Below are 27,678 nucleotides of genomic sequence, written 5' to 3' on the forward strand. Positions count from 1 at the left end.
CTTCAAATCAAGTCAACACTACCTCCTCAGTTTGTGACGGACTGGTTCTGGGCATGGGCGAAACTTGCGGCGTCTTGACCTGCCCGCCGTTGTTGTCCCCTGCCTGATCCCGGTGCACCGTCTGGACATGGTTCTGAAGCTCTGCCTCTGTCTCAAACTTCACGTTACAGCTCGAGCAGCGTGTCTTGGCCGCAGACGATGAGGACGTGGAGGACGATGAAGAGGACGAGGAGACGGCTTTGCCTTTGCCATCCCCAGGACTGAGTCTCTCGCCCTGGATCCACGCTCCTGTAATTGTTGCTGGAGTGGTGGCACCACCTTGCTGTTGCTGTCTCCCGCCGTTGACTGTCGGGCTGGAGCTTTTGGAGCCAGCCGCCGTCACGCAGGATGCGCAGAGACCGTAGGGGAGCCCGTTGATGTCCAGCTTCACCAATTCCTGCTTGGACCGGAAGTCTTTCAGACAGGAGGCGCACTTGAAGGGTTTTTGGATGTAGTGTTGACTGTGATGAATCTGGTGATTGATAGGGCTGCGGCCCATGGGTACGTTAGATGACATCGTAGTCTTTTGCATGTGAAAGGTACCATGGATCTTGAGCTCCAACGTGGAGGTGACTGTCTGCATGCACACTACACAACGGAAACCAGTCAGGGAGTTTCTGAGGTCAGGGTGCATTTGGCAATGCTCCAAGAAGTCCTCTTCACTCTGCAGTGGCATTTTACAAATGCGGCAGCTGCCTGTGTCAAGACTCTTACTATGAGTGACCTTGTGCTCAGTCAGAGTTAGCAAAGAGGGGAAGCGCTCCCCACAGATGGGACACATATAGTGTTTGACAGGCCCAAGGTGGGTCTGCATATGTTCCCTAAGTCCAGCCTCAGAGAAAAAGGTGCGGGAGCAGACATTGCACTTGTGGTTCCCCTTGATCATTTCAGCTTTTCTTTTGACCAATGCACTCTCGCCAGGCCGTATATTGTGGTCCCTCAACTGGTGGTTAGTAAGGAGTGACTCCATAGTGTAAGAAGCTCCACAGATGTCACACCCAAACATTGGTTCTGCGGTGTCTATCTCTTCTTCACTTCCATCGTGGCTATTATGGGACTCCACCACGGTCCCCCCTGCTGGCACTGGGCCGTGGCTGTTTGTTATTAGGCTTTGAATCTCAACATCTTCCTTTGGTTGGCCATCCCCGACGCTTATTGCGGCGCCGTTAGCGCCGCAGTTCTGTGACTTTCCGTCAAACACGCAGTGTTTCTCCCTCAAATGTTTCTCCAGAAGGACAATGGCATGAAAAGCCTTGCTACAGAAGCGACAGTTGTACTTCTTACTGTGTGTTGTGATGTGGCACTGCAGCTCCACCTCTGTGCCAAAAGATTCACCACAAAAAATGCAACGATGGGCACGCCCTTGATTTTCCAGGTGGCTGTGTTTGACGTGTAGCTGTAAGTCAGTCTCATGCCTGAAGTCCCAGTTGCAGGATGTGCAGCGGTACACCTTTTTCTCATTGCTATGCTTCACAGCCAGGTGGAGCTGGGTCGACACTTTGGAGTCAAAAACCTCTTGACACAGGGTGCAGCGAAAAAACACAAAAGTGTGCATGTCAAGTAGATGCTTCTGCAGGTCATCCACCGAGGTGAACTGTTTGTCACAGCTCTCACAGATGTAGTAGGTGGAGGTGATAGTGAAATGAATAGTCACGTGCTTCAAAAGGGACTCTTGGTTGGGAAACTCTTTGTTGCACTGTGGGCAGGTGAGCTGAGGCTGAAGACCATCCAGATGGGTTTTTAAGTGGGTCTGAAAAAGGTCCAAGTTGGTGTACTTGGCGCCACACTGGTTACATATGAACTCGCTGGCGTTCCGTGAGCCGACCTGCTTCAGCACGGCAGTTTGTTCCAAGGATATCGGAGACGAGGGGCTGAGAGTACGCAGCGATTTCTTTCCATTGTTGATGTAGTTTAGTGCCAGAGGAATGTTCTTGTGATTCTCCTTGATATGCTTGTTGAGCTTCAGAACACTGTTGAATATCGGGGAATTGGTGCAGTACGAACAGGAGTACACCTCCACAATTGGCTCCTTGGGAGTTACAGCCAGAGGAGAGTCGAAGCGAAGGCTTCCCCCATCACAGTGAGTCTGGCGAACGTGCTCCTCCAATGTAGCCTCTGTCAGGAACCCCATGAAGCACTGGGGGCAGAAGAAGGCGTTGCTCTCTTTGGCAACGGGGCTGGGAAACCCGTGGGAGCAACGGATATGTTCCTGGAGTGCATTGAGGTCACTCAGTACCTCAGGGCAGAAGTTACACTGTAGAAGGGCATCTGGCAAGCTTGCCAATAGAGCTGCGTGGTCTTCGGCGTTGTGGACCTGCTTGAGATGTTCATTGAGGTTGAGCAGAGAGGGCAGAATCTCCAAACAAAACTGACACGTGTGGGCCTGCTCCGGCTTGTCCAGGTGCATGGTTCGCAGGTGAATTTGCAGGACAGCCAAGCTGGAGAATACTTGCTTGTTGCAATAGATGCAACTGTATGAAACTTTAGGCTGCTTCGAGGAACGGCCTCCAATGTCACCGGCGTTCTGAGCAGCCCTCTTCCGTCTGCCCCGCGTCTTTGGCACAGGCGGCGCCGTCTCGACCATGGTGGAGCTATCGACAGAGAGGTTTGAATCAGGCGTGGTGCTGGAGACAGAGGTGTAGCCGACAGTCAGCAGGGAAGGGCTGTTACTGTGGTTACTCGATTCAGGGAGCTGGTGAATATCCATGTGAGCGTAGAGGTCCTCCACTGACAGGAAGTGCTCGGAGCAGATAGCACAGGTATGGCCTTTCCTGTCTCTGCTGTGCGCCTGGTCGATGTGAGTCAGCAGGGTGCCCTCGTCACTGAAGGGCTCATGGCAGTAGATGCACTGCAGGGTGGCACCCAGGCCTCCGTCCTCGGATGGAGAGCACTCAGGGTGGCACTCCACAATATGCCTCTGGAGGTCTTCTGGGACATCAAAGCCCTCCTCGCAGCGGCTACATTTGCGAGTTTCTTTCAGCTTCCATTCGTCTGCTCTGGAAAGGCTGGAGCCGCTGCCGTCTTTGCCCCTTTCATGCACTTGCATGTGGCCGTGGAGAGAGCTGGAGGAGAGGAAGCCTCGTCGGCACACAGGGCACTTGTGGGGTTTGTTGGAGGCGTGGGTTTTCATGTGGATCTTGAGGTGATCGCTGCGGGAGAAGGCCGAGTCGCACTCTCCACAGTGGTACTTCTTGTCGCCGGTGTGAAGCTTCACGTGCCGATCTCTGCTGCGCTTGTGTTTGAACAGGCGGCTGCAAAACGTGCAGCTGAAAGGCAGCTTGTCGCCGTGGCTCTGCTCGTGACGCTTGAGGAAGCTCAGACGGCTGAAGGACTTGTCGCAGAACTGGCACGGGTACGGCAAGCCGGGGACACCTTCTTCTTCTCCAAAGTCGTAGTCCTCGCAGTGTCCTGGAGAAGTCTGATCCTTGCTTGAGGGAGATGAAGCTGGCCAAGAACACGATGGGTCATCTTCAAGATCGGCACCGTCTGCAGAAGATGGCAAAAAAGGAGCAAAGAGAGGTATGAAGTGCAAGTCAAAGAGGAAAAAGGATAGACAATACTAGCATTCATTTTTTTCTACACATTTAAATAAAAAAGGTTGGCCTCTATGGTGATATTTGCCCATGAAATTAAAAGGTGTTGGATCATTAATACATATTGGAAACCTCTTCCGAACAGACAAACAACTCCCCTCCCTGGGTGTAATCTTAAAAACCCACACTAAAATATGCAATTTTAAGTACAATTAGGGGAGAGAATGAGTGGAAATACTTTTACCACAATTAACCTTGTATGTGGCCACGTAATAGCATAACCCCACTGTGACTCAAAGCGCAATCTCTTTGACATTTAAAGCCAATGTGAGACAGTTTGCGTACTTTAGGTTCTGCACTCGGCGTGAGGTAAATTAGAACGTCTGTATTCATCTTGAACAATTACAAGCATATTTTTGAAAAATAAGAGCCCTTGAAATAACCTTAACATTAGAAGGGAAAGAAGGGGAAAGGGTGGCGCAGTTCTCAAGAGTGAAAGAGAAGATTAAATGTGCAATTTAGGACTAAAGCAATGCACAGCCTTCAGGAACCTTGCGCCACAAAATATATGAGTTTAATGAAACATGGAACTATCAGGGCATCGCTCAACAGACCGATGTGAGAATAGAATAATACATGTATATATATTTTCTTATGTTTGTCTGTCTTTTGCCCGCAAACGGCCACGAGGCAATTGATACTGCATGGATGAATAGGCCAAGTTGTGGTGTGGAAGGGATGGAACAGGATGGGGAAAGCCATGTGAGCTGCTAAATCCCTCAACCCAAGGACAAGCAGGTGGCGAGAAAGCGCACAGGGCGACATTTTTGTTTTATAAATCGCTTTTAATGTGCCCCTCCTCAAATGGTTCCTTTGCTGACATTCCATTCCCCGGGTTCACTGTTCACTGATATGAAGGGAAAACACAGAGCGCCACTTTCCGCAAGTTCAAAAGGTGACGGACCACTTCTTCCCGCTGCCGAATTCTGAGTGCTGTGAACTTCCTTAACTAAATACAACGTAACGTAAACTCTTCAGAAAAAAAATTGTGTGTGTGTGTGTGTGGCGGGGGGAGAATCGGTGTCAAAAGGTCAGCACTTGGAGTGGGAAAAACAAAGGAAACTGAAAAGATTTATGAGAGGGATGAAGGAAAAGCACAAGATCTTTCCAGGATCCAGCCTCCGTGCTCTCCTACAGCTGACAAATCTAAGTTTCGCCCTCCCTCTCTCTCTGTCTCCCCCTCTCTCTCACTCCCCGCATTCTGTTGTTTTTGCTGGGAGATCTGCCCTTTGTCAGGATATCATGCCCTCTCTGAGCACTTACCCCCATCAGGGCCTATCTTCAGGAAACAGATGGGGTCGAAGGCCATTGCCTTGCCCCTCCAAACTGCTGAAAGCGGCACATTGAGATCCCACCTCCACACCGTGGCCCTCCCGGAAACCTCCCACCCCTGGCAAGGCGCCCACTCCGCGCACACATCTCACTCAAGGAGCGAAACCTTGCTTGATTTACTCGCTTTATTTCTCGTACGTGTCTCAACGCTCGCTTCTCTCCCTCTCTCTCTGCTGTGAGGGAGGATGGGTGACTCAGTGCTTTGCCCTCCTCCACAGAGGGGGTGGATCTGCCCTCTCTTACACTGCCTCCCAGGGTGCAGGAGAAGAAGACAGTACAAGAAGAATGACCCAAACCAATGCCTTACAGTCAAACATATTGGCTGTGAGACAATAGTATAAAACAAACAAATAAATGGGCTGGTGTACAAGGCTAAATTAAATTCTACGCTCTTAAATGAGGATGCCTTTGCCTTGAGACACTACTTGTTGTCAGAAAAAAAAAAACACTCCATTTTGACATTTGTATTATAACGCTTAATGTATATTACATCTTCTATGGCTTTACTCCAGCAAACACACCATACATAAAGTCATATCTGGGGGGGACACGTGGGAGTCATAGTTTGAGTGCAGCTGGCACATTTATATTGGGAAAAAGCTCTGTTAATATAGGGCTTGTGAAATATTAAAGACACTGCCATCGGATGATACAAGTACCACGTCATCAGAGTTGCACTGTGCCACATCTGTATTAATTGTCCTCTTCGCTAGACTTCTAGATGGTTTTTACCGATTAAAATCATCATTGATCTTTTTCATAAATGCTGTTTCTGAAATAATATTTTTTTATTTTCTTAAGGGCCCAGTGGGTAAGAATTAGTGGCATCTAGGGGTCAGAGAGCGCATCACAAACAATGTGAATGAAGACACAGCTGTGTTTATTTTTTTGTGATTTTATCTAACTTAAAACATACAAATCTATTTTTACTCCATTTTAAGTCAACAGACACATTTTATGTTTAATGTGGCAGACTGGGCATTTAAATTCAAATATTACTCAGTCAGCTAAAATGTTATATGATGTGTTGGTTTCCCTTTGCATTCCGTTCCATCGTATGAATGCATAGCACTAGTAAATAAAAACATGTGTTATTTATTCATACTGACTTCATTTAATTAATAATGAATATAGCAATGTAGTAAGTATTTCATTTCTTGCCAAAAGAGCCCCTTAGATGTTACACATCTGCCCATATAATTTGATTGCATTTTTTTTTATAACTCTAATGTAATGGTATTTGAACCAATCAAATATTTGAAGAAATCAAACACAGTTCAAAAAATATATGGGCGCGCACACACACACACACACACACACACACACACACACACACATACACACACCCACGACTGTCAAGACTGTTTGGGCCATTATTTAGCAGCAGTAGCCACATTCTGACATTTAAACTTCAATTTTGCAACAATAGTGTTGGTCTCTCTCTATTAAGGATACTGGTCTAGACGAGGATTATGCCATAAAGGGGCCCCTCAAATGGAGCAAAAATACTCACACACACACACATACACAAAGACCCACAATAAAACCAATGCACAAGTAAGCAACATGTTTTAGTGCAGACCACCGTGCACACATTGGACACACATACAGGCGCAACGGCCGAAACAAGTGTGTGAACAACTGGAGATGAAAGAGTGATCTTCCTCGGGAGACCTCATGAGGAAAGAGAAAGAGGGACTTGTTTTTTTTCCGACTTCACCCAGACAAGAAATGCCCAGGCCTCAGCAGCAGCCTGAGTAAATAAAAGAACGGGCCTTACTTCCCTGTCTCCCGGGCCGGGGGCCTGTGCACGCCAGTACTCTCTGTGTTGCTGCCAAAGGGGATGCTGGGGCCTGAAAAACTACACCCTGCAGCTGAAGGGCTGTCTTTGTTGGTCTGCCAAGGCCTTCCTGAGCATCCTCCAGCCAACAGCCTGTCACGTCCTGGGAGGAAGACCTCCATCTTAAGGCCTGTCCCTCTCTGGGAGTTCTGTCCCTACCCCCACCCGTTTTCTTTTTTAAATGTCTCCTATATGGAACAAAACAAGCTCATTTGAAGTGTCTCCAGAGGGCATGAGGGCATGGAGTGTGCCACGGTCATATTTGTTTATAAGATAGGCTGCAGCACATTGGAACTCTTATGATTTTTCCCTCCTAAGATTTACATAAAAAAAAAAAAAAAACTATGATGTGTGTTCAAGGTTAGAAAAATAGAACTGCAGCTGGATTAAATGATTTGAAAACGATCCGTTCAAACTTTTATTTGGGTGGTGTGCATGCCCGAGCAGCCACTAACAACCTTCCTCAAACATGCGAGCCTCAGTTTCCTCTGAGCCTGGCTGAACCGCTCTTTGTGCACCACTTCCTCTACGTTCATTTATAGCACCCTTTCCCAGAGCAAATACTCCTGTTCAAATAAGACTCTTGATGGTGAAACAGGTAAAGTCTGCAATTTTTTTTTTTTTACTTTTGTCAACAGAAGCATAACTTTTAGTGCCTTAGAGGAGCATTTTGATTTATACATTTAGAGATTTAAAGAACCACTGAGGTAAAAATAGATTTTTTTGGGGGTGAGAGAGGGTATTAATTTTACTGATGACAGGGATCCCTAAGGACAGTCACACATATGGTGGAAAATTTAATTTCTAAATCTTAAATAGAACGCATAGTTAAAATATGTTCATTTAGATTTGTATTCAATTACTGTTACTTTGTAGAAATTAATTCTTTATGAAATTTAGTTTCTCTCATGCATGCATATTTAAAATCAACTAATCAAGTATGTCATAAAAATGTCTTATCGAAATATGTTAAATATGAGACTATGCACAGAATACATAATAATCATTGTTGTATCCAGAAACATCCATCCATCCATTTTCAGTACCCGCTTCTTCCCGAGCTCAGGGCCACAGGGGTCTGCTGGAGCCTCTCCCAGCTGTCACAGGGTGAAGGCAGGGTGATACCCTGGACTAGTCGCCAGTTCATCGCAGGGCCGTACCCAGAAACATGTATGTGTTATAAGTAATAACTGACTAAATATTAAAATAAAAATATCAACACTTTAACAATTATGTTGTGTCACATAAAAACAGCAAAAACTTTGATTTATTTATTGCTTCAAAAATTTCCCATGCTGCTCTTTCAGATGTTTTTAATTAGGTAGTAAAAACAAATTTTGTCTAATATGATCCATCTTTTTAATCGTACTTTACAGAATCTAAAATTTCAAATGATTTAACTTTTAATTTGTTTTTGTTTTTCGGCCAGAAAATTATGTTTACCTGTCACAGAATTTAGCAAAACAACTTGTGAGACAGACTATTTGTATTTTTTTTCTATTCTGTCACCCGTACTCCTAGGCTGTTTGGAGGACCGTGGTGTTGGAATAAATCACTGATGGCTGCCTGCACCTTTGTGTTGGAGGTCCTGGAAGCCGTTCAAGATGGCTTATCACTGCCCGGCAGCAACTAGGTGCATCTCTCCTGTTTGGGGAGCCAAACTCTTATCCAGGTCCAGGACCTTATCTTATCAGAAAAGTGTTTGCACTATCAGTCATCTGCTGCCTCTCTGACAAACTCCACTTTGTTCAAAAGCCATTCTTGTGAAGCAAAGCATGGACACGCTTTCAAGCGCCAAACCTTATCTTCCAGCGTGTCGTGCCGGAGATCTGTACATAGCGGTTGTCATAAGAGACGTGTTTTGTGCGAGTGTATTTGTGGCACGTTGGGGATTGGGGGATTCAATGAATAAACAAAAAGCTGACAACTTGTCTGATGTAACACCCTGACCCCACTTCATATTCAGAACGCCTTTTTTTCCCCCCTTCTTTTTTTTTTTTTTTTTTTTACAGTTACTGGGAAAAGTAGTGAGCCTCTCCCACGAGATGCTGCATGTGTCATCTAAACGTTTTTCCTGTTGTGATGCCCAAATAGCAATGTGTGTCTGAACAACACGCTATCATGTACAGCCATGTTTGTGACACAGCCACTTAAGATCTAATAGAGGTGGTGCAGTGAGAGGGTTTTTTTTTGTATTAGCCTAGACTCCTGTCACCCTGACTGTCAGCTCTTTGAGACAATTTCCACTCAGATGGACAAACCATTCCTTTTATTCATTTATTTATTTACTTTTTTTTTTACAGGGATTGAAAGGACACTCTGGGACAGAGCCAGGCTGTGCTCATTAAAGTCCAAAGTCTGTTTTAATATTATTTAAAAATAGAAAAAAGGGTGATATTTGAGGTAGCTGTCAAGTTAAATAGCACTTGGCTAGACGTTGCTTTTTTGCACAAAACTGCTGATAAAGATACACTAGTATCTAAAGATGTTGTTTACTACTAAAGCCTTACACAGCAGTGTTTGGTGTGTGGGTGAGCGCTACGTTGTTTACACCCTGCCTCTCTCTCCCTTTTTCTTCTAAGCTCACACAATATGTTGTTTTTTTTCCACATCACTGAGAAATGTCATGCCCCCTCCCCCGTTACTACGGATCAATCAAACCCACTACGCTACAGCAAAAGAGGGAGGGACTGAGGAAGACCGGGACTGGGACTGAGATATACGAGGATGCTTCACCGATGCAGCGTGGTTAAATTGCTATGCAGCCTCAAGAAAAATAAATAAATAATAAGAGCCACAAATTATAATTGAAATCGTGAATACGAGTGTCAAAGGTGAAGCATAGCTCGGACTGTGATGAACGCCCATCAGCAACTGATGTGTGCACATGAGTGCACGCAGCAGCATGAGTGTCCATGTGTTTGTGTCGAGGTGAGTGGGAGGACAACGCTGAACGGTCGGTGTCAGAACAAACAAACAAACAAACAAACAAACAAACAAACAGTGACGTAATTTGTGCTGCAGTGGAAAAGTTGCACTGATGTATTGTAACACTACCAGTGAGATAAAGGGCTGACCCTTTCATTCCTTACATCACATTCCCTGAGCTGCTGGCTCATATGATGAGCTGACTGGCAATGTTGAATTCTATATATCTATATTTCTATGTTGACCTTATTTTGTCTCTTTCTGTCCTCAACAAAAACGCTTTTTGATTTATCATTTCCTTCTGCGAAAAATAGCATTTTTTAAATATAATGTTTTCACTGATTGTGTATCTTGTAAAGCCATTTCTATTTAAAAAAAAAAATGTGATCTCAAAATTCTCAGCATCTGCAAGAAAGAAAATTCCTCCCTGCCACTAAGTCAATAAATTCCAATCGGCATCATAAATGCTAATATTGCCCGGTGTAATGACAACCACACTATTGTTTACTATTGGTATTAAATCAAGTCGCGCTAATTCTACCTTCACTGAAAAAGAAACGGGATGATCAACAGATTAACTGGAAGCAGCAGCGAAGTGGCCTGACAGAGCTGCCACATTAACACACACTGACACACACTCAGACACACTCTGGAGGTGAAAGGCACCCTCGGCCCCCGCCGAAGCGAGATGAGGGTTTTTGTTTCGCACAGGGACTGACGCAAAGAGCTGGAACATCAAGCACTGTCCCGACTCTGCGGCCTGGGTGTCCATTATTCTGGTCCTCATGGCTCTGTCTCTCAACCATGGGGGGGAAACGGCAAACTGTCAACTACTTTGTCCACATTACCCACGTCCCCCAGCTCCGACAGGAGCACTTGGTCACTGTCCCAGAAATCACAGTGCCCCAGTGGCGTACAAGGAAAGTTAGACAAATGGAAGGCCAGAGAAGGAAAAGTAGGGCAGCCAGTCATCCTTTCAGTAGGGCTGTTTTTTTCTCTCCTTCCTTACCACGATAGTGGGAGACAATGAAAATTATTATCCATTACGTGCCGTGGATATCTGTCTCTGCGGCACTGATGTCACCAAGTAAAAGGCAAGACGCACGTGCGGTTTTTCAATTCCGAGAGAAAAACCTTCTTTAAATAACGCCAAGCGTATGCTTAAACACCGCCGTGCTACAAGCCATATTCACCAAGGTAGAGTTGGCCCAAGACCATTTAATGCGTCTTAATCATCCACAATAACGAAAGACGTCTGTCTCCGAGGTTAGCGAGGTCAGCGGCGCAATTAGCCGAGCAGAAGTACGCCTTTAATTCCATTTTTTTTTACCATTTCAGAAATATCACCAATGCTTTATTAGGCTTTTAAGAAATAATTATAACATTTATGGGAATGTTTTCCTCCGCCCTAAGTTGTGCGGCCTCGCTTCTGTGGGAGAGGCAAGTGTTAATCAATTTGTTGCTTTTAAATTAAAGACTTTTCCCTCCTCTTTCAAAAGAAAGAGCAAGGAATTCAGGAGAGGTTTTTGCCGCACTGACCAAAAGGTCAGAGAAGTTCAACTGAGGCATTTTCAAATGTATGTGTATGTTTTTTTTTTCTTATTTTAGTTCAACTTGACCTGATTCGAGGCCAGACAGAGAAATGACAATTCAAAGCATGAGCACTATGTCATTATCTCAAAATTGCAAACAGAATTTACTTGGATTATTGCATTATTTGAAATGATACCATCATTACTGGAATGTTTTTGAAATGTGTTTTTTTTTTTGTACAATATCTATTATTAATAGGCTTACAACCTGGGTGCAAGTGAAGCCGTGTGTGTTGGAGAGCAGTGGTTGTTGTGCACCGGTCGCCTGCGGAGCAAGACGGCTGCTGCTGTGTGGACTGGGTGGGACAGATGACCACTTCAGGTAGGCCAGAGCACAAACAGGAAGTAGGCCGTCCCCCAGGTCTTGGCCGGACCAGTGGCCACCGGGAGCCTCCCAGGGGGAGAGCGGTGGACGGCAATCTGTCCCCCAGCATGTCCCTTCACCGCCTGCCTCACTGCACTGGCTCTGAGGGAGCGCCAGGCATGGTGGCTCTGGGCTGTATGTGTGTGTGTGTGTGTGTGTGTGTGTGTGTGTGTGTGTTTGTCCTGCTCCCTCAACGCTGCGGCAGCCCAGGCGCAGGACCCAGTGGACTGCCTGCTAAAGCCAGTCACTCAGTCAGCCGCAGTGAGAGACGCTGCAGCGTTTTTTGCTGCCGTAACTCGCCTGCGATTCAATTGTTTCCTCACTAGTTAACTTTGTTTCCCCTCCTCCTCTTCCTCCGCCTTCTCCTCCACTCCACGCGGTTACCGACGGAAATGTGATTTATGTGATCAGCTCGGGAGAGGGTGGGGGGGGGGGGGGGGACTGTTGTGTGTACAGAAATATGCTGTGCGGTTGCTTCATTAAAACAAGTTTGCTCGGCAAGTTTTCCACGGGCGGTATCCATTACTTACAACCAAGTGTGGCACACGGTAAATTTGGCGGGTGGGGAAAAAAATAAGAGGGGCCTTGTTCTTTTTTGATCAAACTACCTTATGGTGACCCATAAAGCCAGGGCCAGGCTTCAGCAGGGGGAAAAAGAGAGCTAAAGCTAAAGCAGAGACTCTGGGATCTACCCTGAACACACTGAATATTTCACAAATGGACAGTTAGTTTGCCAAATGCCCATAAAAAGACTCATATAAACACTTCCTTTCTTCTTTTGGCAGGAGATGCTGAAAATCACATCCATATGGACAAACAAGCCTGCCACTTTTTGGACTAGCCTTAGCGTTAGCAGCTAGCAGAGGAGGCTGACCCAGCCTCTTGACCCGTGGCCTTGGGGCTCCCCTGATTAATACGCTGCGGCTCGATTTTGATATCTCCTCAGTGCCAGCCCGGCTTGTCAGTAGTAGAACAACAGGAGACGGCTCAGGAGGGAGAAGAAAACATGCATCTCGGAGAGGAGAGCAGGAGGGGAGGAAAAACAAGCCTCAACTCAAGCAAGACGGTGTATTTTCATGCATCCCTGTCTTAAATGTCAAGATTTCTTAACCCACTGTGACTGCGGCGCTGACACCTCTCCAAGGTTCAACAGAAACCGCATTCATTAATAATTAGCCTGGCTGTGAGGACACGGAGCAAAAAGCAAAAACGAGGGAACAAGCGAGACGGCTGAGATCTAAACTTCTGTCCTTTCCTCAGAGAGTCCTATTTCACCACAGGTTTTTTCCCCCCTCCCTTTTTTTTTCCATTCTTCTTCATTTCTTGTTTTTCTCGCGTGTTGGCCTGAATCCTGCAGGCGGCCCACGAACGAGTGCTGCAGACGTCGCATCAGCCTTACTACTGCCTCCTCTCCTTAATCATGGCTCTAATACCCTCCAGATGAATAAACATCTTCATCCCCTCTCTGCTCGAGCCAGAAGGCTCCACCAGTCTCCAATCCAAGAAAAAAGGCAGAGGGAAGGGGAGGAAGAGACGGAGCCTCGAAGAAGGAGCGCAGGAAAAGGATGACAGATGGAAGGGTGGATCAATGTCGAAATGAACCGACAGCAAAGTAACAAAGCCACGAAAGATTTTCCGGTTCTTCCCACAATTCGTCTGATCTATTTCCCCCTTGACACAATTATCACAGCACTGGCTAATTATTTTTTCTCCTTAAACTCATTTCTAATGGCAGGCTGTGTTGCCCCCCCACCCGGCCTCACCCCAACTTTTTTTTTTTCTTCTGTATGATCGAGTTTGTGAAGTGGAGGTTTTTTGTGAGCTGTTGTGCAACCTTGTCGCCTCAGACTGTGTCCACAAGCTGCACAGGAAGGGGGACGGGGGAGGAGGCGGGGACGGGGACGGGGGAGGAGTGTGTCAGTGAGTGTGTGTGTGTGCGTGTGCGTGTGTGTCCCTGGAGAATGAGCCAGGCCCCAGACCAGCACTTCCCTGGGCCAGCAATGTTGCCAGAATACTCACGACATGTGTGTACAGTATGTGAGCACAAATGGCAGACAGATTTCAGGGTTTGCTTTGTTCCCCCCCCCCATGCTTTTGTTTTGCACTGGTCTTCAGGCAGGCCCATCTTCATCGCCTAATACTAATAAGTGCAGGGACACACACACACACACACACACACACACACACACACACACAAGCGCGCTGACAGAATGAAGGAGTTCCTTCACTGCTCTGCAGCCTCATCTTCATTTGCAGCGCACGGCTGCAATAAGAGGCCCCGAGTAGAAGCAGACAAATGACCGCGGGGCATTTTACTTATTCATTCATCACTTCGCATCGATTTATTCCTGTTTATCTATTTAACAGCTGATAAAAGTTTCCCTTGGATTGTTGTTTTGCCGAAAGTTTTGCGTGATGGCTTACTTGGGGAAAAAAATTTTCAGGGTCAGACGGAAAAAAAAAATCTCCTGAAGATTATTGAACTCCGTCTCATCCCTCCTCATCCTCCGCATTTTTACTAGAGAATTCATCTGCAATTAGTATTTATGCTGGGCAATATCTTAATTTATATGATGACCATTTTTTTTTTTAGAGTTCACTCTTTGAGTATCTATGAATGTGCAGCAGCTCTGCTGCAGTAATGAGCATTCCTCTTCCTCCTACTATTTGTGCTAATCTGGCGCCGATCTCAACGTGCAGCTTACTGCGATGAGCGCGTTTGGAGGATCATCGCCGAGGCAGTGAGTGTATTAGTTCCCCAATATCAGTTATCACTGACAGCCTCATCCATATCAGCTAATTACTTTTTATTAGGCTCTTGTAGACGAGAGAACATCATCCTTTTATCTATACATGAGCGGAGAAACCGCGGCTGCACGCTTACTGTGAAGGTGCCGCAGCGTCACTTTATCACCAACGGAGAGATGACGCATGCCTCAGTACTAATAAAACCCAGGTTAGTCCTCCTCTTCCGTCATCCAGAATTATTTCGCTACCTTAAATACCAAAAGAATTACACCAAATGAGGTGGGTGACCTTTAATTACATTTGCCATGCAAATAAATTAAAAAGTCACGAAAGAGATGCTGTGAGATTAGAACTGCTGTCCTGATAGCAGCCGTATTAAACATTTAGCCAGAATACATGGAGCCAACCGCACCCTCCACCTCGTCTTCTGACCAGCCAACACATCCAGGTCAGAGCGGTCCATCCCCCGTCTTCTTCATCGGTATGTTTCCAGTGTTGTGGGGTCAGTGAGGTGACTGTCGTGCCCGCAGCTTTGGAACCAGGGAATATAATCCCACGCACTACGCATACAGTGGGGAGAAAATATGGGCACAGAGTTGGTGTGCGACCCCTGGGTAATTTGTAAAACATGAGCCATGGCGCCCGGGCACTTCGCTGGAGCTCAGGTTCGATGACTCAGTCACAGGTGCACCATGGGAGGATCCGTGCAGAGGAAGCGCAGCTCCCGCGGCAGCGCACGGCAGCCAGCGCCGGCGCTTTCTACGCACGCCTCTTTCTTTCTAGTTGCCTCGGCCGACGATATTTTTAGACGGCAGTGCCAATCTCGCGCCTTTTCAAGACTTGTATTTGTGCTCCGTAAGCAAAGGTTTCCCGAACGCCAGCAGCTCAGCCTTACGCTCATTTGCATACACATCCTTGAGCTCCAGATTTTTTATTTTTTTTGAAACATAATAGCGCAAACACAAGCGTGTGTGTTATGCACGCCCCAGCTCACACATGTTGCTTTAATAAGAAGTCTTGATTGGGATTCGGCAGACGCTGCGTCCCACGTGCACAGTCTCCGCTTTGCTGGGCCTCAGATAACCTTTATCCTATAGGGTTTAATTAATGTCAGCCAGTCTACTCTGCCTTCAGAAGGAAACGACTTATTCCTTCTGCCCTCATGAAGCCCAAATCCCTCTGTTTCACTGGTGAGGCCAGGCTGCCTTGTTTATCCCGACTACAGGTACAGCTCCCTATTAAGGCCGGTACTTGTTACAGGGAAAAGGTTGAATTATTTACCAACAGCGGAGGAGGAAGGAGGGAGGGAGCGAAGGAGGGAGGGAGAGCCTGGGAGGAAGAGGCAAAAGGAGGAGAGAATCTGAATCTTTTTTTAAGGTTATGAACCAGGCAAGATTAAGGATCAATGGAGATCAGACACAGGGACTGATGCTCAAGGAAAATGTCACCAATACATACAGTCAAGATAACATATGGTCATGCAAGCGCGGGAGAAAATTTTCTATGATGAAAAATGTAAATCAATCAACTTGTATTTTTGGTTTGTGTCTGCAAAACACGCTTAATTTCAAATATTTGTCACAAGCAAAAGCATGTTGTGTGGAAGAGAATCCAAGGGTGCCGGCACACACTCCTCACCCTGAGCAAACTGTCTGCATTCTATCTGCATCTCAGCCTCTGTGCACAATGCAACAAAACATACAGAAAACAAAAGGGAGCACAGAGGGGGAGAACGAAAAGACAGACCAAACAATAAACTCAACCACAAGAGAGAGAGTTTGACTTGTGTGTGTGCGCGCGTGCGTGCGTGTGTGTGTTAGTCGAGCAGGGAGACGGAAAAGCCAGAGGAGGACGGGGAGGAGATGAAGACAAATGCAGAGAGGGAGAGAGACAGAGGGCGGCTGAGGAACGAAAGACAGAAGGAGAAATCAAATTTGCAAGAACATAACAAAAAGCTGTATCTCCGACAAAAGAGAACACACAGGGGTATTTGTCTAGCTGTCTGCAGCAGCAGGATCCTCAGAAAGTTTATTAAACTAGAACCCTTCAAGAGAGGCAGCGAGTAGTAAACTATACTACTGGGGGAGGAAAAGGGAGAGGGAGAGGGAGAGGAACGGGAGTGAGTGCAGGGGGGATAAAAAGGGAGGGTTGGGGGGGTAAAAAAAAAAAAGCTAGCTTTTCAGCCTCCGTCTCTCAGAAATTCTTTTATTTCAGCCATGCATTAAGTAACCTCCCCACTGAGTTGTGCTCCCCTTCCTGGTGTGGATAAAGCCGTCCCTCGGGGGAGCCGCTGGTAATTTCCAGCTTCGCCAGAAACTCAGGTATTAGAAAAGACCGCTCGGGGACCTGCCACAATATACCTTCACAATTTCATACGCTGCGAGGGAAAAAAAAAAAAAAAAAAAGGAAAAAATGAGGGAGCCCCTCCCTCACTCCTTTCCTCCCTGCCTCCCGGCCCACCCCCACCCTTCCAGTAAAGCCCCCCGAGGGTCCCCAGTTCAAATTTCTGAAGAGCAGACAACGGGTGTATGTGCGGGGGGAGGGTGGTGCCGGGGGTGGGTTGGGGCGGGGGGGCTCGGGCCGGTGGGACCCCGGCACCAGCAATAGAAAATCCACTGAATGGAGGAGAAAAAAGCATTTCCTCTCTGGTCTGGCAGGAGTGCCTTTTTTCCCCTGGCTCCCACCAGAGGCTTTTTACAAAACATGTGTTGCTGACATGTTGACAGATTGCTCAGTGAAGTGTTAGGCGCATGCACACGGCTGGCCATTTAGGGGGACATGGCTTCCTACCCAACATCCTCTACCTGAGGCACCATGTTTTATACATCATCCTCTCCAACACCCGCCCCCCTCCAACACACCCCAAAGAAAAAGAGAGGAAACAATAAAAGGTAAGGGAGTCGCTTCCTTTTGTGAGGAACGCCGAATATCAGAGACAGCCCTGCGTATATTTGCTGCCTTAGCTGAACTGCGGCGGGCGGGGAGGAGCAGCGGAAGTGAGAGCGAGAGGGAGGGAAATGGTTCCAGGCAGGAAAGACGGAGATAAAGCGCAGGGGCGGAGGGGGCGCGGGAGAGAGAGACAGAGACAGAGCCGCGGGATGTGTGGTATGCTTATGTACAGCAGGTGAGCTTGTCAAACAAAGCAATGACCGAATAAAACTGAGAAAAAGGAAAAAGCCAAAGAGATCTCTTTGTCTCGCCGCGTCGACGCACGCGGGGACGGACGCAGTCGGATCAAAAGGCCGACTCCAACTTTGGCTTCCTATCGGCGTATCGACAGCGCGTGTCTTAATCGCCCTGCGGCTCCAAAAGTGCTGCCGTGGCAACAGGATGGAAATGGGGATCATAATGTATTCATGGTGCCGGCGACCTGGGGGCTGCGGAGCGGGCTCTCCGGGGACCGCACTTTACCCAGAGCCAGACGTGTCTGGGCAAAATCACTCCACACAAGACAGCAGCAGAATACTGAGGAGCCATGACAGGGGGGTTGGGGGAGGGGGAGAGGAAGGGGAGGAGTTAAAGCTGCGGGCAGAAAAGGAAGATGACAACAAATAATAATGATAAAGGGAGGTTAGTGCGTCAGGTGTAGCCATCCGCAAGCAGGTGTGTGTGTGTGTGTGTGTGTGTGAGTGTGTGTTGGGAGGGGGGGCACTGTGCAGGGTTGGAACTTCAGTAACACAAAAGAAGCAGGATTTGAGAAGAAGACTAATGGCCGGCTGTGATTGGTGCTAAGGGGCTCGCCGGAACGAGTGGCTCCACCTTGAGAAGCCGGATGCTGCTTGACCAGTTTAGGTGGTTGGCTGGGAAAATAAATTGCAGAGGAAATTGCTCCAGATCATCACGGCCACGAGGAGACACGGCCCTCTGGCCAGGGGCGAGGGTGGGCGGGACGGACGGACGGGCGGCTGGGCGAGTAAATGAACGGCGACGGAGAGGAGAGATTGATGGCCGACCAGATGGATGCTTCAGTCGGATCGAGGGACCGGCTATCTGTCACACCCCCACTCATCCCATCCTAGCAAAAAAAATAATAATAATAAAAGCATTGGGGACACTTCCTTCTGTTTTTTTTTCCCTGGCCGGGTGAAGCGACAGCGCTATCCACCCCCCCCACCCCCACTTCCCATCCTAATGATTGCTCCCTCCTCCGCGCACGCTCAGGCGCGTGCGTGCACGTAAACAGACCCTTATAAACTCTGACGCGCCAACAAAAAACGGCTCACATGCTCGCAAACAAACAAACATAAAGCTGGGGCCTGACCTGCTTCTCCGCAACAGGAGGGCAGCTACAACAGGCACCATGCCAGGTAAACATCCTCCAGCCTTGTGCTCTCGCTGCAGAGGGTAAAGCTCAAAGCTAAAAACACACTCCAAAATACGAGAAATAGTCAATTATATTTAGGGCTGGGAAGACATCCTTAGAATATATATCCCTCCTACACGGCCCTCCCACTGTGTTCGGTAGGAAGGGTGGGAAAAAAAAAACACACACACACACGAGGCAACTTTTGCCGCATTTCATATCGAGGCTTCTCCTGCGACGCTAACTCCTCACATCCAACCCCTCCACCCCACCCAGAGGTGAGAATTCAAATGCATTAAGTTTCTCAAATTGAGAGGATTCACCTGCAGTCCTGCCGCACTAACTATCCTCCCCACGTAGCGCGCCCTCCGGCGTTCAACCTAGGGCCACAGACGACTCCCTTGCTTCTCTTTCCTCCTTCCCTCTGGCTGACAGGTTCTTCGACTGCCCGAGCCCCGACGCCCACCCCTACGTTTTGAGATGTTGCGAGGAACAATCAAGGGGGAAGAGGAAAGGAGGCAAGCGGAGGAGTGATGTAGCGGGTCGGGACGAGGTGGTAAAGAAGAGGTGGAGAGAGAAAGGAGCACATCACAGCGTGTTCTTACAGAGGAGATGACCTCTGGCCATCCCGAGGCATCTGGTTTAGCCGGCTGTCTGGGTAAGCCGCGCGCACACCTAATGACTCTGGCGTGGACCACGTCCCATAGGTTTGTTTTTTGGGTTTTTTTTTTGTATCTTAGATTACAGACGGGGAATAACAATGGGCTGGTAAAACTAAAGGGCCTTGTGTCTGAAAGCTGGTGTCAGGCGAGAAACTTTGCACGAGGGCCGAAGGAACATTGAAGGCCGAGGTTCACAGTTGCTGAGAAGTTGCTGTGATTCTGCGGCATTTTGAGAGCACCCTTTGTGACATCACAGGGGGAATCACTTGGCTGTATTTTGCACACACAAAACTTTTTCACAGAGACCTGTTCATCCAAGGGACGGCTAGTTCCTTGCGCGTCATAAATAATTAACAGTGTATCATCTTCAGCTGAAGGTCACACGTGTCTATATCTCCAAGTTCCTCGCAGTGAGCAGTGGGGCAATGCTCAGACGTAGCTTCTAAACCAAGCCCTTCTCTCTCTCTCTCTCTCTCTCTCTCTCTCTCTCTCTCGCCACACGCTGCCACGGTGCTGCTGAACGGAGCTCAATCTACTTCTGTGGTGGAGATTAGTAATCATCTAGGGTCTTCATATTGATGGCCAGGCTCAGCTTGTTTGCATATTTACAGGCCTCAGAGCCTAGTCGCCTGAGGTGAGAAGCAAATTACATTTCTGCTCACCCCCACGCACGCACCTCCCTCACACACTTTCGATCTCTATCCTTACTTGTTTTGTTTTTTTTACCCAACCTCGTTTCTCTTAACATGCTGATCAGTCATCTTGAGGTAAGCATCCTTGCCCGCCCCGACTGCATCCGAACCGCGGCCTCATTTGGCTAACATCACCATAGTGTAATCTTGTTGGAGAGAGCAATCAGTTTACTTTGGAATTAGGCATTCTGTTGGCGGGTCCGGAGAGAGGGAAGGCTCACAGGGTTTAAAGGATGCAAACGAAAGCATGCTCTCCAGAATACAGTCTTGAGCCTGATTGGGCGATAACAACCCACACAGGCTCCATGTGAGAGTAATGAATGGCCAATGGGAGGGCTGAATAATAATGCAATTGGATTAAAATCCAATCACACGACGGTTCTGTCTGTTGACTTTGTTTGTGGGGTGTGTTCCACAAACCAAGTTCATGATGGGAGCGATGCATCACGGAGCGGCTGAAGGCACATAATGTCCTGATACATAGATTATCACTGTTTACCGCCGTTGCCCAGCCTCTCTCTTGACTGACAGCGCTCCTTGTGGGAATTTTTTTTTGTTGATCTGATTTGCTAATACGTGTCTCGCACGCAGAATAACCCTCGACAACGACGGGGGCGGGGGGAGCGGGGCCGCCGGCGAGCCGTCCGGCAAGGTTGGCCACCGCAGCGGGCGGCTCGGCGCTCAACTCAGGAACTTTTCAACATGGTGGCTTTATGACGCCGACTTGCACCAAAGCTGGCCCCGCGCCGCAGCACAATCCCAGCCGCTCGCTCGCTGGGAGGTCGTCTCTGAGGAGAGGCTCTCTGATCAGATCGACTGGCTCCTCCAGGATGATCGATCAGCCGAGGCAGGCTGGAGGTGGAATAGATTAGATGACCTTTACAATCTCGGCCATGTTGCCAACGTCCCCCTCCTCACCCTCCTCACACCCCCCCACCCTTCGCAGTACACTGCTCTTAGCATTACAAGGACCTCACTATATTAAGTGACAGAATGGCTTTGCTGTCAAACGCGCACCGTTCCCCCTGCTGGAGCGCCGTCCAGCTGGTGGCCTGGCGAGCCTGGAACAACACCCATCCTGCCCATAAAAGTGGAGTTTATGAACACCACCTTTCCGCCCCAAAAAGGGCAATTAGAAGCGAAAGGTACAGAGGCCTTTCCTTGGTGTGATATTTGAGAATTCGGTGTCCTCGTGGGTGGCTGCACTCCCCTCGTGGCGCGGCGCACAGCGGCTCCCAAGCCTAACACTGGCTCCCCCCCCCCAGCGCCCTGGCCAACAAAAACAACGCCAAGGAGGGTGAGGGGAGAGGGAAACGTTGAGCCGGTGATAGTGCAGCCCCACAGTTCCCCAAGCCACAGGATGCCGTCACAGCTGGCTCCGCTCCTTCCTGTGGGCTCACTCCACGGAGCAAAGCCTGCCGGGAGACATAAACCTGTCGAACTGGTCACTCTTTCCACCGCCCTCCACATCTTCCCTCCTTCCTTTCCTCCCATTACCGGCGAGTTTGGCACAAGCCATCTAAGGAAAAAGCCCTGTGGGGATCAATGTGCAGCACATTTCCACACGCGCACATAAGCAAAAATCCAATGACCTTTTCATTGTGCGGAATTGACGTGGCTCAAAAAAGAAAGAAAAAAAAAAAACCCGACTCCGTGGACGTTTTATTTTTTAGCCGCCCACGAACGAGGTGCGCGTTGAGCGGCCGGGTTTTCTTTGTCTCGCCGCCACGCCACACCGTGCCAAACTCCTGCCGTAAATTATCAGAGAAGAAAACACAACGGTAAAAGGCTCTTTGGCATCTGATACGCTAGTGCAGAGAGCTAATGGCAAGAGTGACTGTTCAACTTATGCATTTCGTATGGCAATTTATACAATCAAGAGGGTGCTTAACAATAACTAACCTGAACCCTGTTGCAGTGACTTCTGTCAAAAACAAAACAAAACAGCAGAACAACAAACAAAAAGACACGGAGACATTTCCAATTCCAATTTTAATTCCAATTATCGTCACAGACGATCAAAACCTGAAGCCCCACATCCACAAAGAAAACTGAGCCCTGAATGTCTATAAACTTTTTTTTAATACGTCTTTTTTTTTTTTTTTTGCCTCTTCTTGTGCCTAGTTACGTGTCTCTGTATCGGCTTCATCATTATTCTGGTGAGCAGTCCCACGTTTGAAAGAGAGGGAGAGGGAAAAAAAGAAAAAAAAAGAAAATCATTTGAATTCCGGGGACCCAGAGGAGGGCGAGCAAAACCCAGAGGTAAGATCCAAGCTCACTCTCCGTGCCCTTCCGTTGGCTGCATACCTGGTAAACATCTCCACAACCTCCTTGCTTTCAAAACACGTCAACCGATGCCTATGTACTTTAGACTGGCCGGCCATGCAGGAATTGAGACTTTATTTATTTTTTATTTTACTCTTTCCTGCCTCTCTCTACTGAGCCACAGCACATAGCCTGTCTGGCATTAATGATGTTGTTAATAAAATGCGGTGGGTCTGTGGGTGGATTTGCCTTGCAGGCCTGGTGCCTGTCCTTCCCAGAGATAAGCCCACTGCTGGCCTTATCTACCTCCCACAGCCCCACCCAGCAGTGCCGTGCACTGGACACACAACCAGTCAACTCATCACTGGCTAATTACCACCTCTGACTGCCTTACAAAGCAGGCCTGGACTCACTGCGCCGCCGCTGCCGCCGGTGAGACGGACTGCCCTACCTTGACTGTGCTCCTCCACCTCTTTGTCTTTTCATGCCTTTCCCTCATTCTGTGCATTTTCACGCTGTAATTCCTTTCTTCTCATGTCCGAGAGCTAGCTAGCCTTCAGTTTAGCCAACCGGGGATTCAAAGAGCATTCAGAGGGTGCTGGAGGTGTTACTTTTTAAACCGTCACTGAGAAGGGAATGTGCACGGGTGCAGCAGGGCAAAAACCGTCTTCAGCGGCAGGTCTGTGCATTCTGAAAAGGCCCTTAATGTCGTTCGTGTTACTGTTCCTCAATAAAGGCTTCTGCCATGTTTAAGCCGGAATCAGTTCAGTCTCACAGCTTCAGCAGGGCAGCTGAAGTCACTCGTGTTACTGAGGGAGGGAGCGGTTTCTTTTATTCAATTGTTTTCCACTTCCACGAGCGTGTGCCAAGGGGGAGGAAAGCGCCGGCTTAACACGCTCTGCAATTCAACACGGCCAGACGCAGTCCTATTAAGATTTAATGTGCCATTCTTCTGCTTATGCCGCTGCAAAAGACTCGCAGGCTGAGAGGCAAAGAGAGCGAACAAAGAGCAGGCAGAGCCGTGGCCGCCGAGAGACGAAGGCAGCGAGGAGAAGCCGACGCAGACGCGGCTGGGTCTCGGTCACAACACCGAGGCCGGACGCTACGGCGACGCTAATGACATGTCGTTTTGAATCGAGGTATTCGCTTTCGCTGGTCCCACATGCTCATTTTGGTTTGGTTTGTCCAAAGGACGTCAGATCAGATTTGGACAAACGGTCCGGAATGAATGTGGGATGAGCTTCAGCCAGCTTTTGCTAGCAATGCAGCATAAAATTCCTGTCCTATTTGCTGCTCATTGCTTGGGATTTGTCATTTACGACAACACCTGAACATCACACACGCAGAGCGACGGCAAATTGATTGCAGCCACAGCAACGGCGACCGCGTGACACAAACTCGGTAGTTCATCATAAAACTGTGTCAGTCTTAGTTTGGGTTTGTGCAGGAAAGGAAAAAAAAAACCCCGCCTGGCTGTCAGGTCAGGCTCGGTTACTCCTCTCTTAGACTGGATTTCACATAGAACCGCACGGCCTGAGCTTCACTCCGGCACACATCATCCCTCCTATTTTGCCTACCTACTTAAGAAAGAGGCCAAATGGAGGAAGCCTCGGCGTGCACGTGGCCTCTGGGGCGATGAATTATGTGTCGTCTAAAATGCAAAGTGCAAGCACGCAGGTGTTTCCAGGGAGCGTGTGTGAACCTACGTGCATTAATACGAGTCGGAATAAGTGTGCACGTGCCTCTGAGCGTGTGCGCGTGCGCGCACATACGCACACGCTCGCATGCTTTTGCATGCCTAAGCGGATGACTGATTGAGTAAACACAAATACATTGGGAAAAAAAGCGCGCTAGGTGGGGGGGGGGGGAGCGGGGGGGGGGGGGGGGTTGAGATCTGCAGCTCGGCTCTGCTGTCAATTCTGCCCTCAACATGCAAACACGAGGCGAGAGGGGGAAAACTGCCGGCATCCCGATTCCTATTTTTGATTGTTTTTAAATGCAGAAAATGCAGGCCTAGTCTGACAAAGACCAATAAATACTTTATACAGCGCATAATGTGTGCTGTGTGAAGCACAGGGGAGGAGGGGGAGAGGGCGTCCTCAGGAGGGCACACGCTTTGAATTCCTAATGACACTCCTGTTAGCGGCGCTGGCACTGTTGCGCGGGGAGGAAAAACGCGTCGGGATGCGGCGCCGTGGAGTCAAACACATACTTTAATACTCCCTTTCTCTGCCGTTCCCCACCATTCCATCCTCTGCCCCCCCATCCTCCCTACCTATGCGTCTTTGTCCCGCAGACGCTCGTGTAGGATGCAGCCCCCCCAACACGCGCAGGAAAAGGGCTGGAGCCCAATTCTGAGGGCTCACTCTAGCATGAGGTCTCTGTTCAGCGGCAGCGTCGTGCCAGAAGTAGCTATTCTCCCCTGACCGCCTCTCCGCTTTTCAAAGCCTTGTAATCAGTGTGCTGCTCTTTGTACCGGGATGTCGCAAGACGCCCCGGCAAAAAAAAAAAAAAAAAAAACACAGCAGACTTTCTGACGAACGGCAGTGGCTCAGTTTCGGCTAATCAGGTCTTGCTCATGTCGCGTTCCTCTTATGTGAGCCCTTTTGAAGCAAATAAAGTCTTTGCAGCCTGGCACATTCTTCTTGGCAGCCGCAAAGCAGCTGTTGGATCAATATACAAAGTTAGTTGAAAAGAAGTAGAAGAAGAAGTAGAAGAAGAGGAGGAAGAAAAAACAGAAAGCCAGCACAACCAATAAGGGCCTGTTGGAAACAGTTAGTAGAAAACAGGGGACTGCCAGGAGCCTGTTCACAGTCGAGGGTATTACTGAATGTTTCCATGCCGCTGACCCAGCGGCTGGATGTGAATGAATTTGAACAAAAAAGGTTGTAGTCGCGGGTGGAAAATGGAAACGCACACAGTATCGGTGCGTTTGGAGATTTGCGTGCCGGGGCTCCCTGCTGCAGGTCTCATATGAGCAGATTTCTCTAAACTATTCCTATCATATTGCCACCCACTGCATTGTTGGGATATCTTATTGTTTTTTCCACAGTATTAATATTTCATTTGTATTTTTCTCATAAATCTAAAATGTATTTTATTGAAGCTGAGTGCATTTTGCAGCGTCTACGGGGAAGGAAGAAGCAAGGGGTGGGGGGGTACGGGGGGTACGGGGGGGGGGGGCATCTACATAATATAAATCCATATATGGCCCAGTTATCTCCCTCTCTTTCTCCGTCGCAGCCTCCTCTGATTGATTCCTTTATCTGAGGGAAGCAGAAGACATGCTCTGTTTGCTCTCGCAGTGGCCGGCAGGAAAACAGAGAAAGACACTTATTAAAAAGGTCACCTCGCAGAGGGTTAAAATAGCAGGGCACGGATCCCTCTGAGGGGAGCGGCTGTGCCCCCGCCTCCCCCCTCCTCCAGTGAAGGACACAAGAAAAAGGTGTTGCTCAAGGGAGCCCCGACCCGTAATGAAAGAACGGCGGCCACCAGGCTCGCAGCCTGTGCGTGCAGTGCACGAGGTTATTCAAATACAGTCGGAGGCGGCGAGTGGCTGGGCCAGCGGCGGAAGGCAGCAATCCTCTGAATTAAACCCCGGGCTGGAAGTGTTATTTTTGTTGACAGAGTGGGCTAGCTTGTAAACAACGGGCGAAATGAACTGAGGAGGGCCGAGCAGCGTTCTTGCGCTCGGCCGCCCCCACTGGCTTCCTCGCTTCCTCGCCCGCGATCTCATATCTCACCTCGTCTCGTGCCAACTGAGAACAAAAGTCAAACTACGGAGGAGACGCCGTTTCCTCGTCGTCAGCGGCGGTGACGCGGCGGTGAGACAAAGCAGTGGTGAAGTGTTTTTTGGAAAGGAACAGCAGCGCCTTGCCCCCCCCCATCCTCTCCTCTCCTCTCCTCTGCCTGCTCCCCAGGGCCGCCCAAAGCCCTGTCGGCAGGATGCTGATCCCCGCACGGAAACCTGATCCGCAGCCATCCTGGAGCCGGAGGGGTGAGGGGGGGGGGGGCACTCTCCCCCCGCGGAGCCCCTCCGCTGCTGCTCCAGAGTTAAAGGGGTGCTCTGGGGGAACATTCCTCCAGCCCTGCCCCAGCCAGCCTCCTCTCGCTCTCTCAACTCTCGGGAGGAGCATTCTTCCAGCCCTGCCCCAGCCTTCACTGGGATCTCCAGGGGAGCATTCCTGAAGCCCTGCCCCAGCCCAAGACAGGCTCCCCGGGGACGCATTCCTTCAGCACTCTCTCCTTCCCTCTCCCCATCTCCGCTCCGGCTCCCTCCTCCTCCTCCCCCCTTTCTCTTTCCTTTTCTTTTTTTCCCCCCCTCTCAGACTCTCGCCTTCCTCTGCAGTCCGGCATTAGTGCAATCAATAGCTCCGATCGCATCAGGGACACGGGGCGATCCATACCCATGCGCTCCCTTAGCGCACTGCAGTGGTCACAGCTTAAGTGCATGGAAAGGTGTTATACCTCTGCCAGACAGGGGGGAGACAATGGCCGCCATTGATCGGGGTGACATGTAACATCTTTCTCTTTCCTCCCAGGCCGTCGGGCGTGGTCCACATGCAGCTAGTATCAGTTTAGACTTTATTAAGTCTGTTTTGTCTCACTCCTGCTGTGTTTTACTGCAGAGCGCAGACATAAAGCCTGAGCGAGGTCCAGAATGAGCACGGAGGGCTAGTGTGCATGTTTTCACCAGCAGGTCTGGTTCTGGTGAATTGTATTAGCTCGTGTAATAGCTGCAGGGTGGTTTAAAGAAAAGAAAAAGGTGAAGGTGGTGGTGGTGCGGGAGCAGGGGGGGTTCATTCTGACAACAACATTCTGTTTATGGATCATTTCCAGTCCAGTACAGCACCGCAATTTGTTTACCAAAATAAAACGTTTCACATTGTAAAAAGCGGGGAGTTTAGCAGGTGCTGCCGCTTGATTAGAAAAGGGCTCTAATAAAGGATCCATCTGTGAGCAGAGACTTGATGTAAGGCAGATTAATTGGTCATGGATGTCTACATAATGCCACACAGGAAATCTCCCATATTCCCAGCAAATACACAAACACACAGCAGCGTGTGCACACGCACACACACACACACACACACACACACACACACACACACACACACACACACACACACACACACACACACACACACACACACACACAGGCAAATTCAAAGTACTTAGTATGCCATCTAGAAGTTTCTTTTCTCCCACTGTGTTTGAATACTAATAGAGTGTTTCTGCACAATCACAATACCCTAATGGCAATTAGATTCTTTTGTTTAGTTTCCACAGGGGCTCTTATCCAAACTGCGTTTTTTTTTCC

General features: G+C 48.7%; 1 protein-coding gene across 3 annotated transcripts in view; it reads right to left on the reverse strand.

Annotated features, from left to right (window-relative positions):
* LOC142885210 (zinc finger protein 521-like) overlaps window positions 1-27,678 on the reverse strand; it is a 97,278-nt gene that overhangs the window by 52,176 nt on the left and 17,424 nt on the right. For all 3 annotated transcript variants that reach the window (XM_076021453.1, XM_076021455.1, XM_076021454.1), the window contains one exon: window positions 23-3,525. In XM_076021453.1, the coding sequence (XP_075877568.1) occupies window positions 23-3,525 (3,503 nt within the window). The remainder of the gene's footprint in view (window positions 1-22; window positions 3,526-27,678) is intronic.

Source organism: Nelusetta ayraudi, unplaced genomic scaffold (assembly GCF_046127955.1).
Source record: "Nelusetta ayraudi isolate G7.1 ecotype Tasmania unplaced genomic scaffold, CSIRO-AGI_Nayr_v1 ptg000011l, whole genome shotgun sequence".
Classification (NCBI taxonomy): Eukaryota; Metazoa; Chordata; class Actinopteri; order Tetraodontiformes; family Monacanthidae; genus Nelusetta; species Nelusetta ayraudi.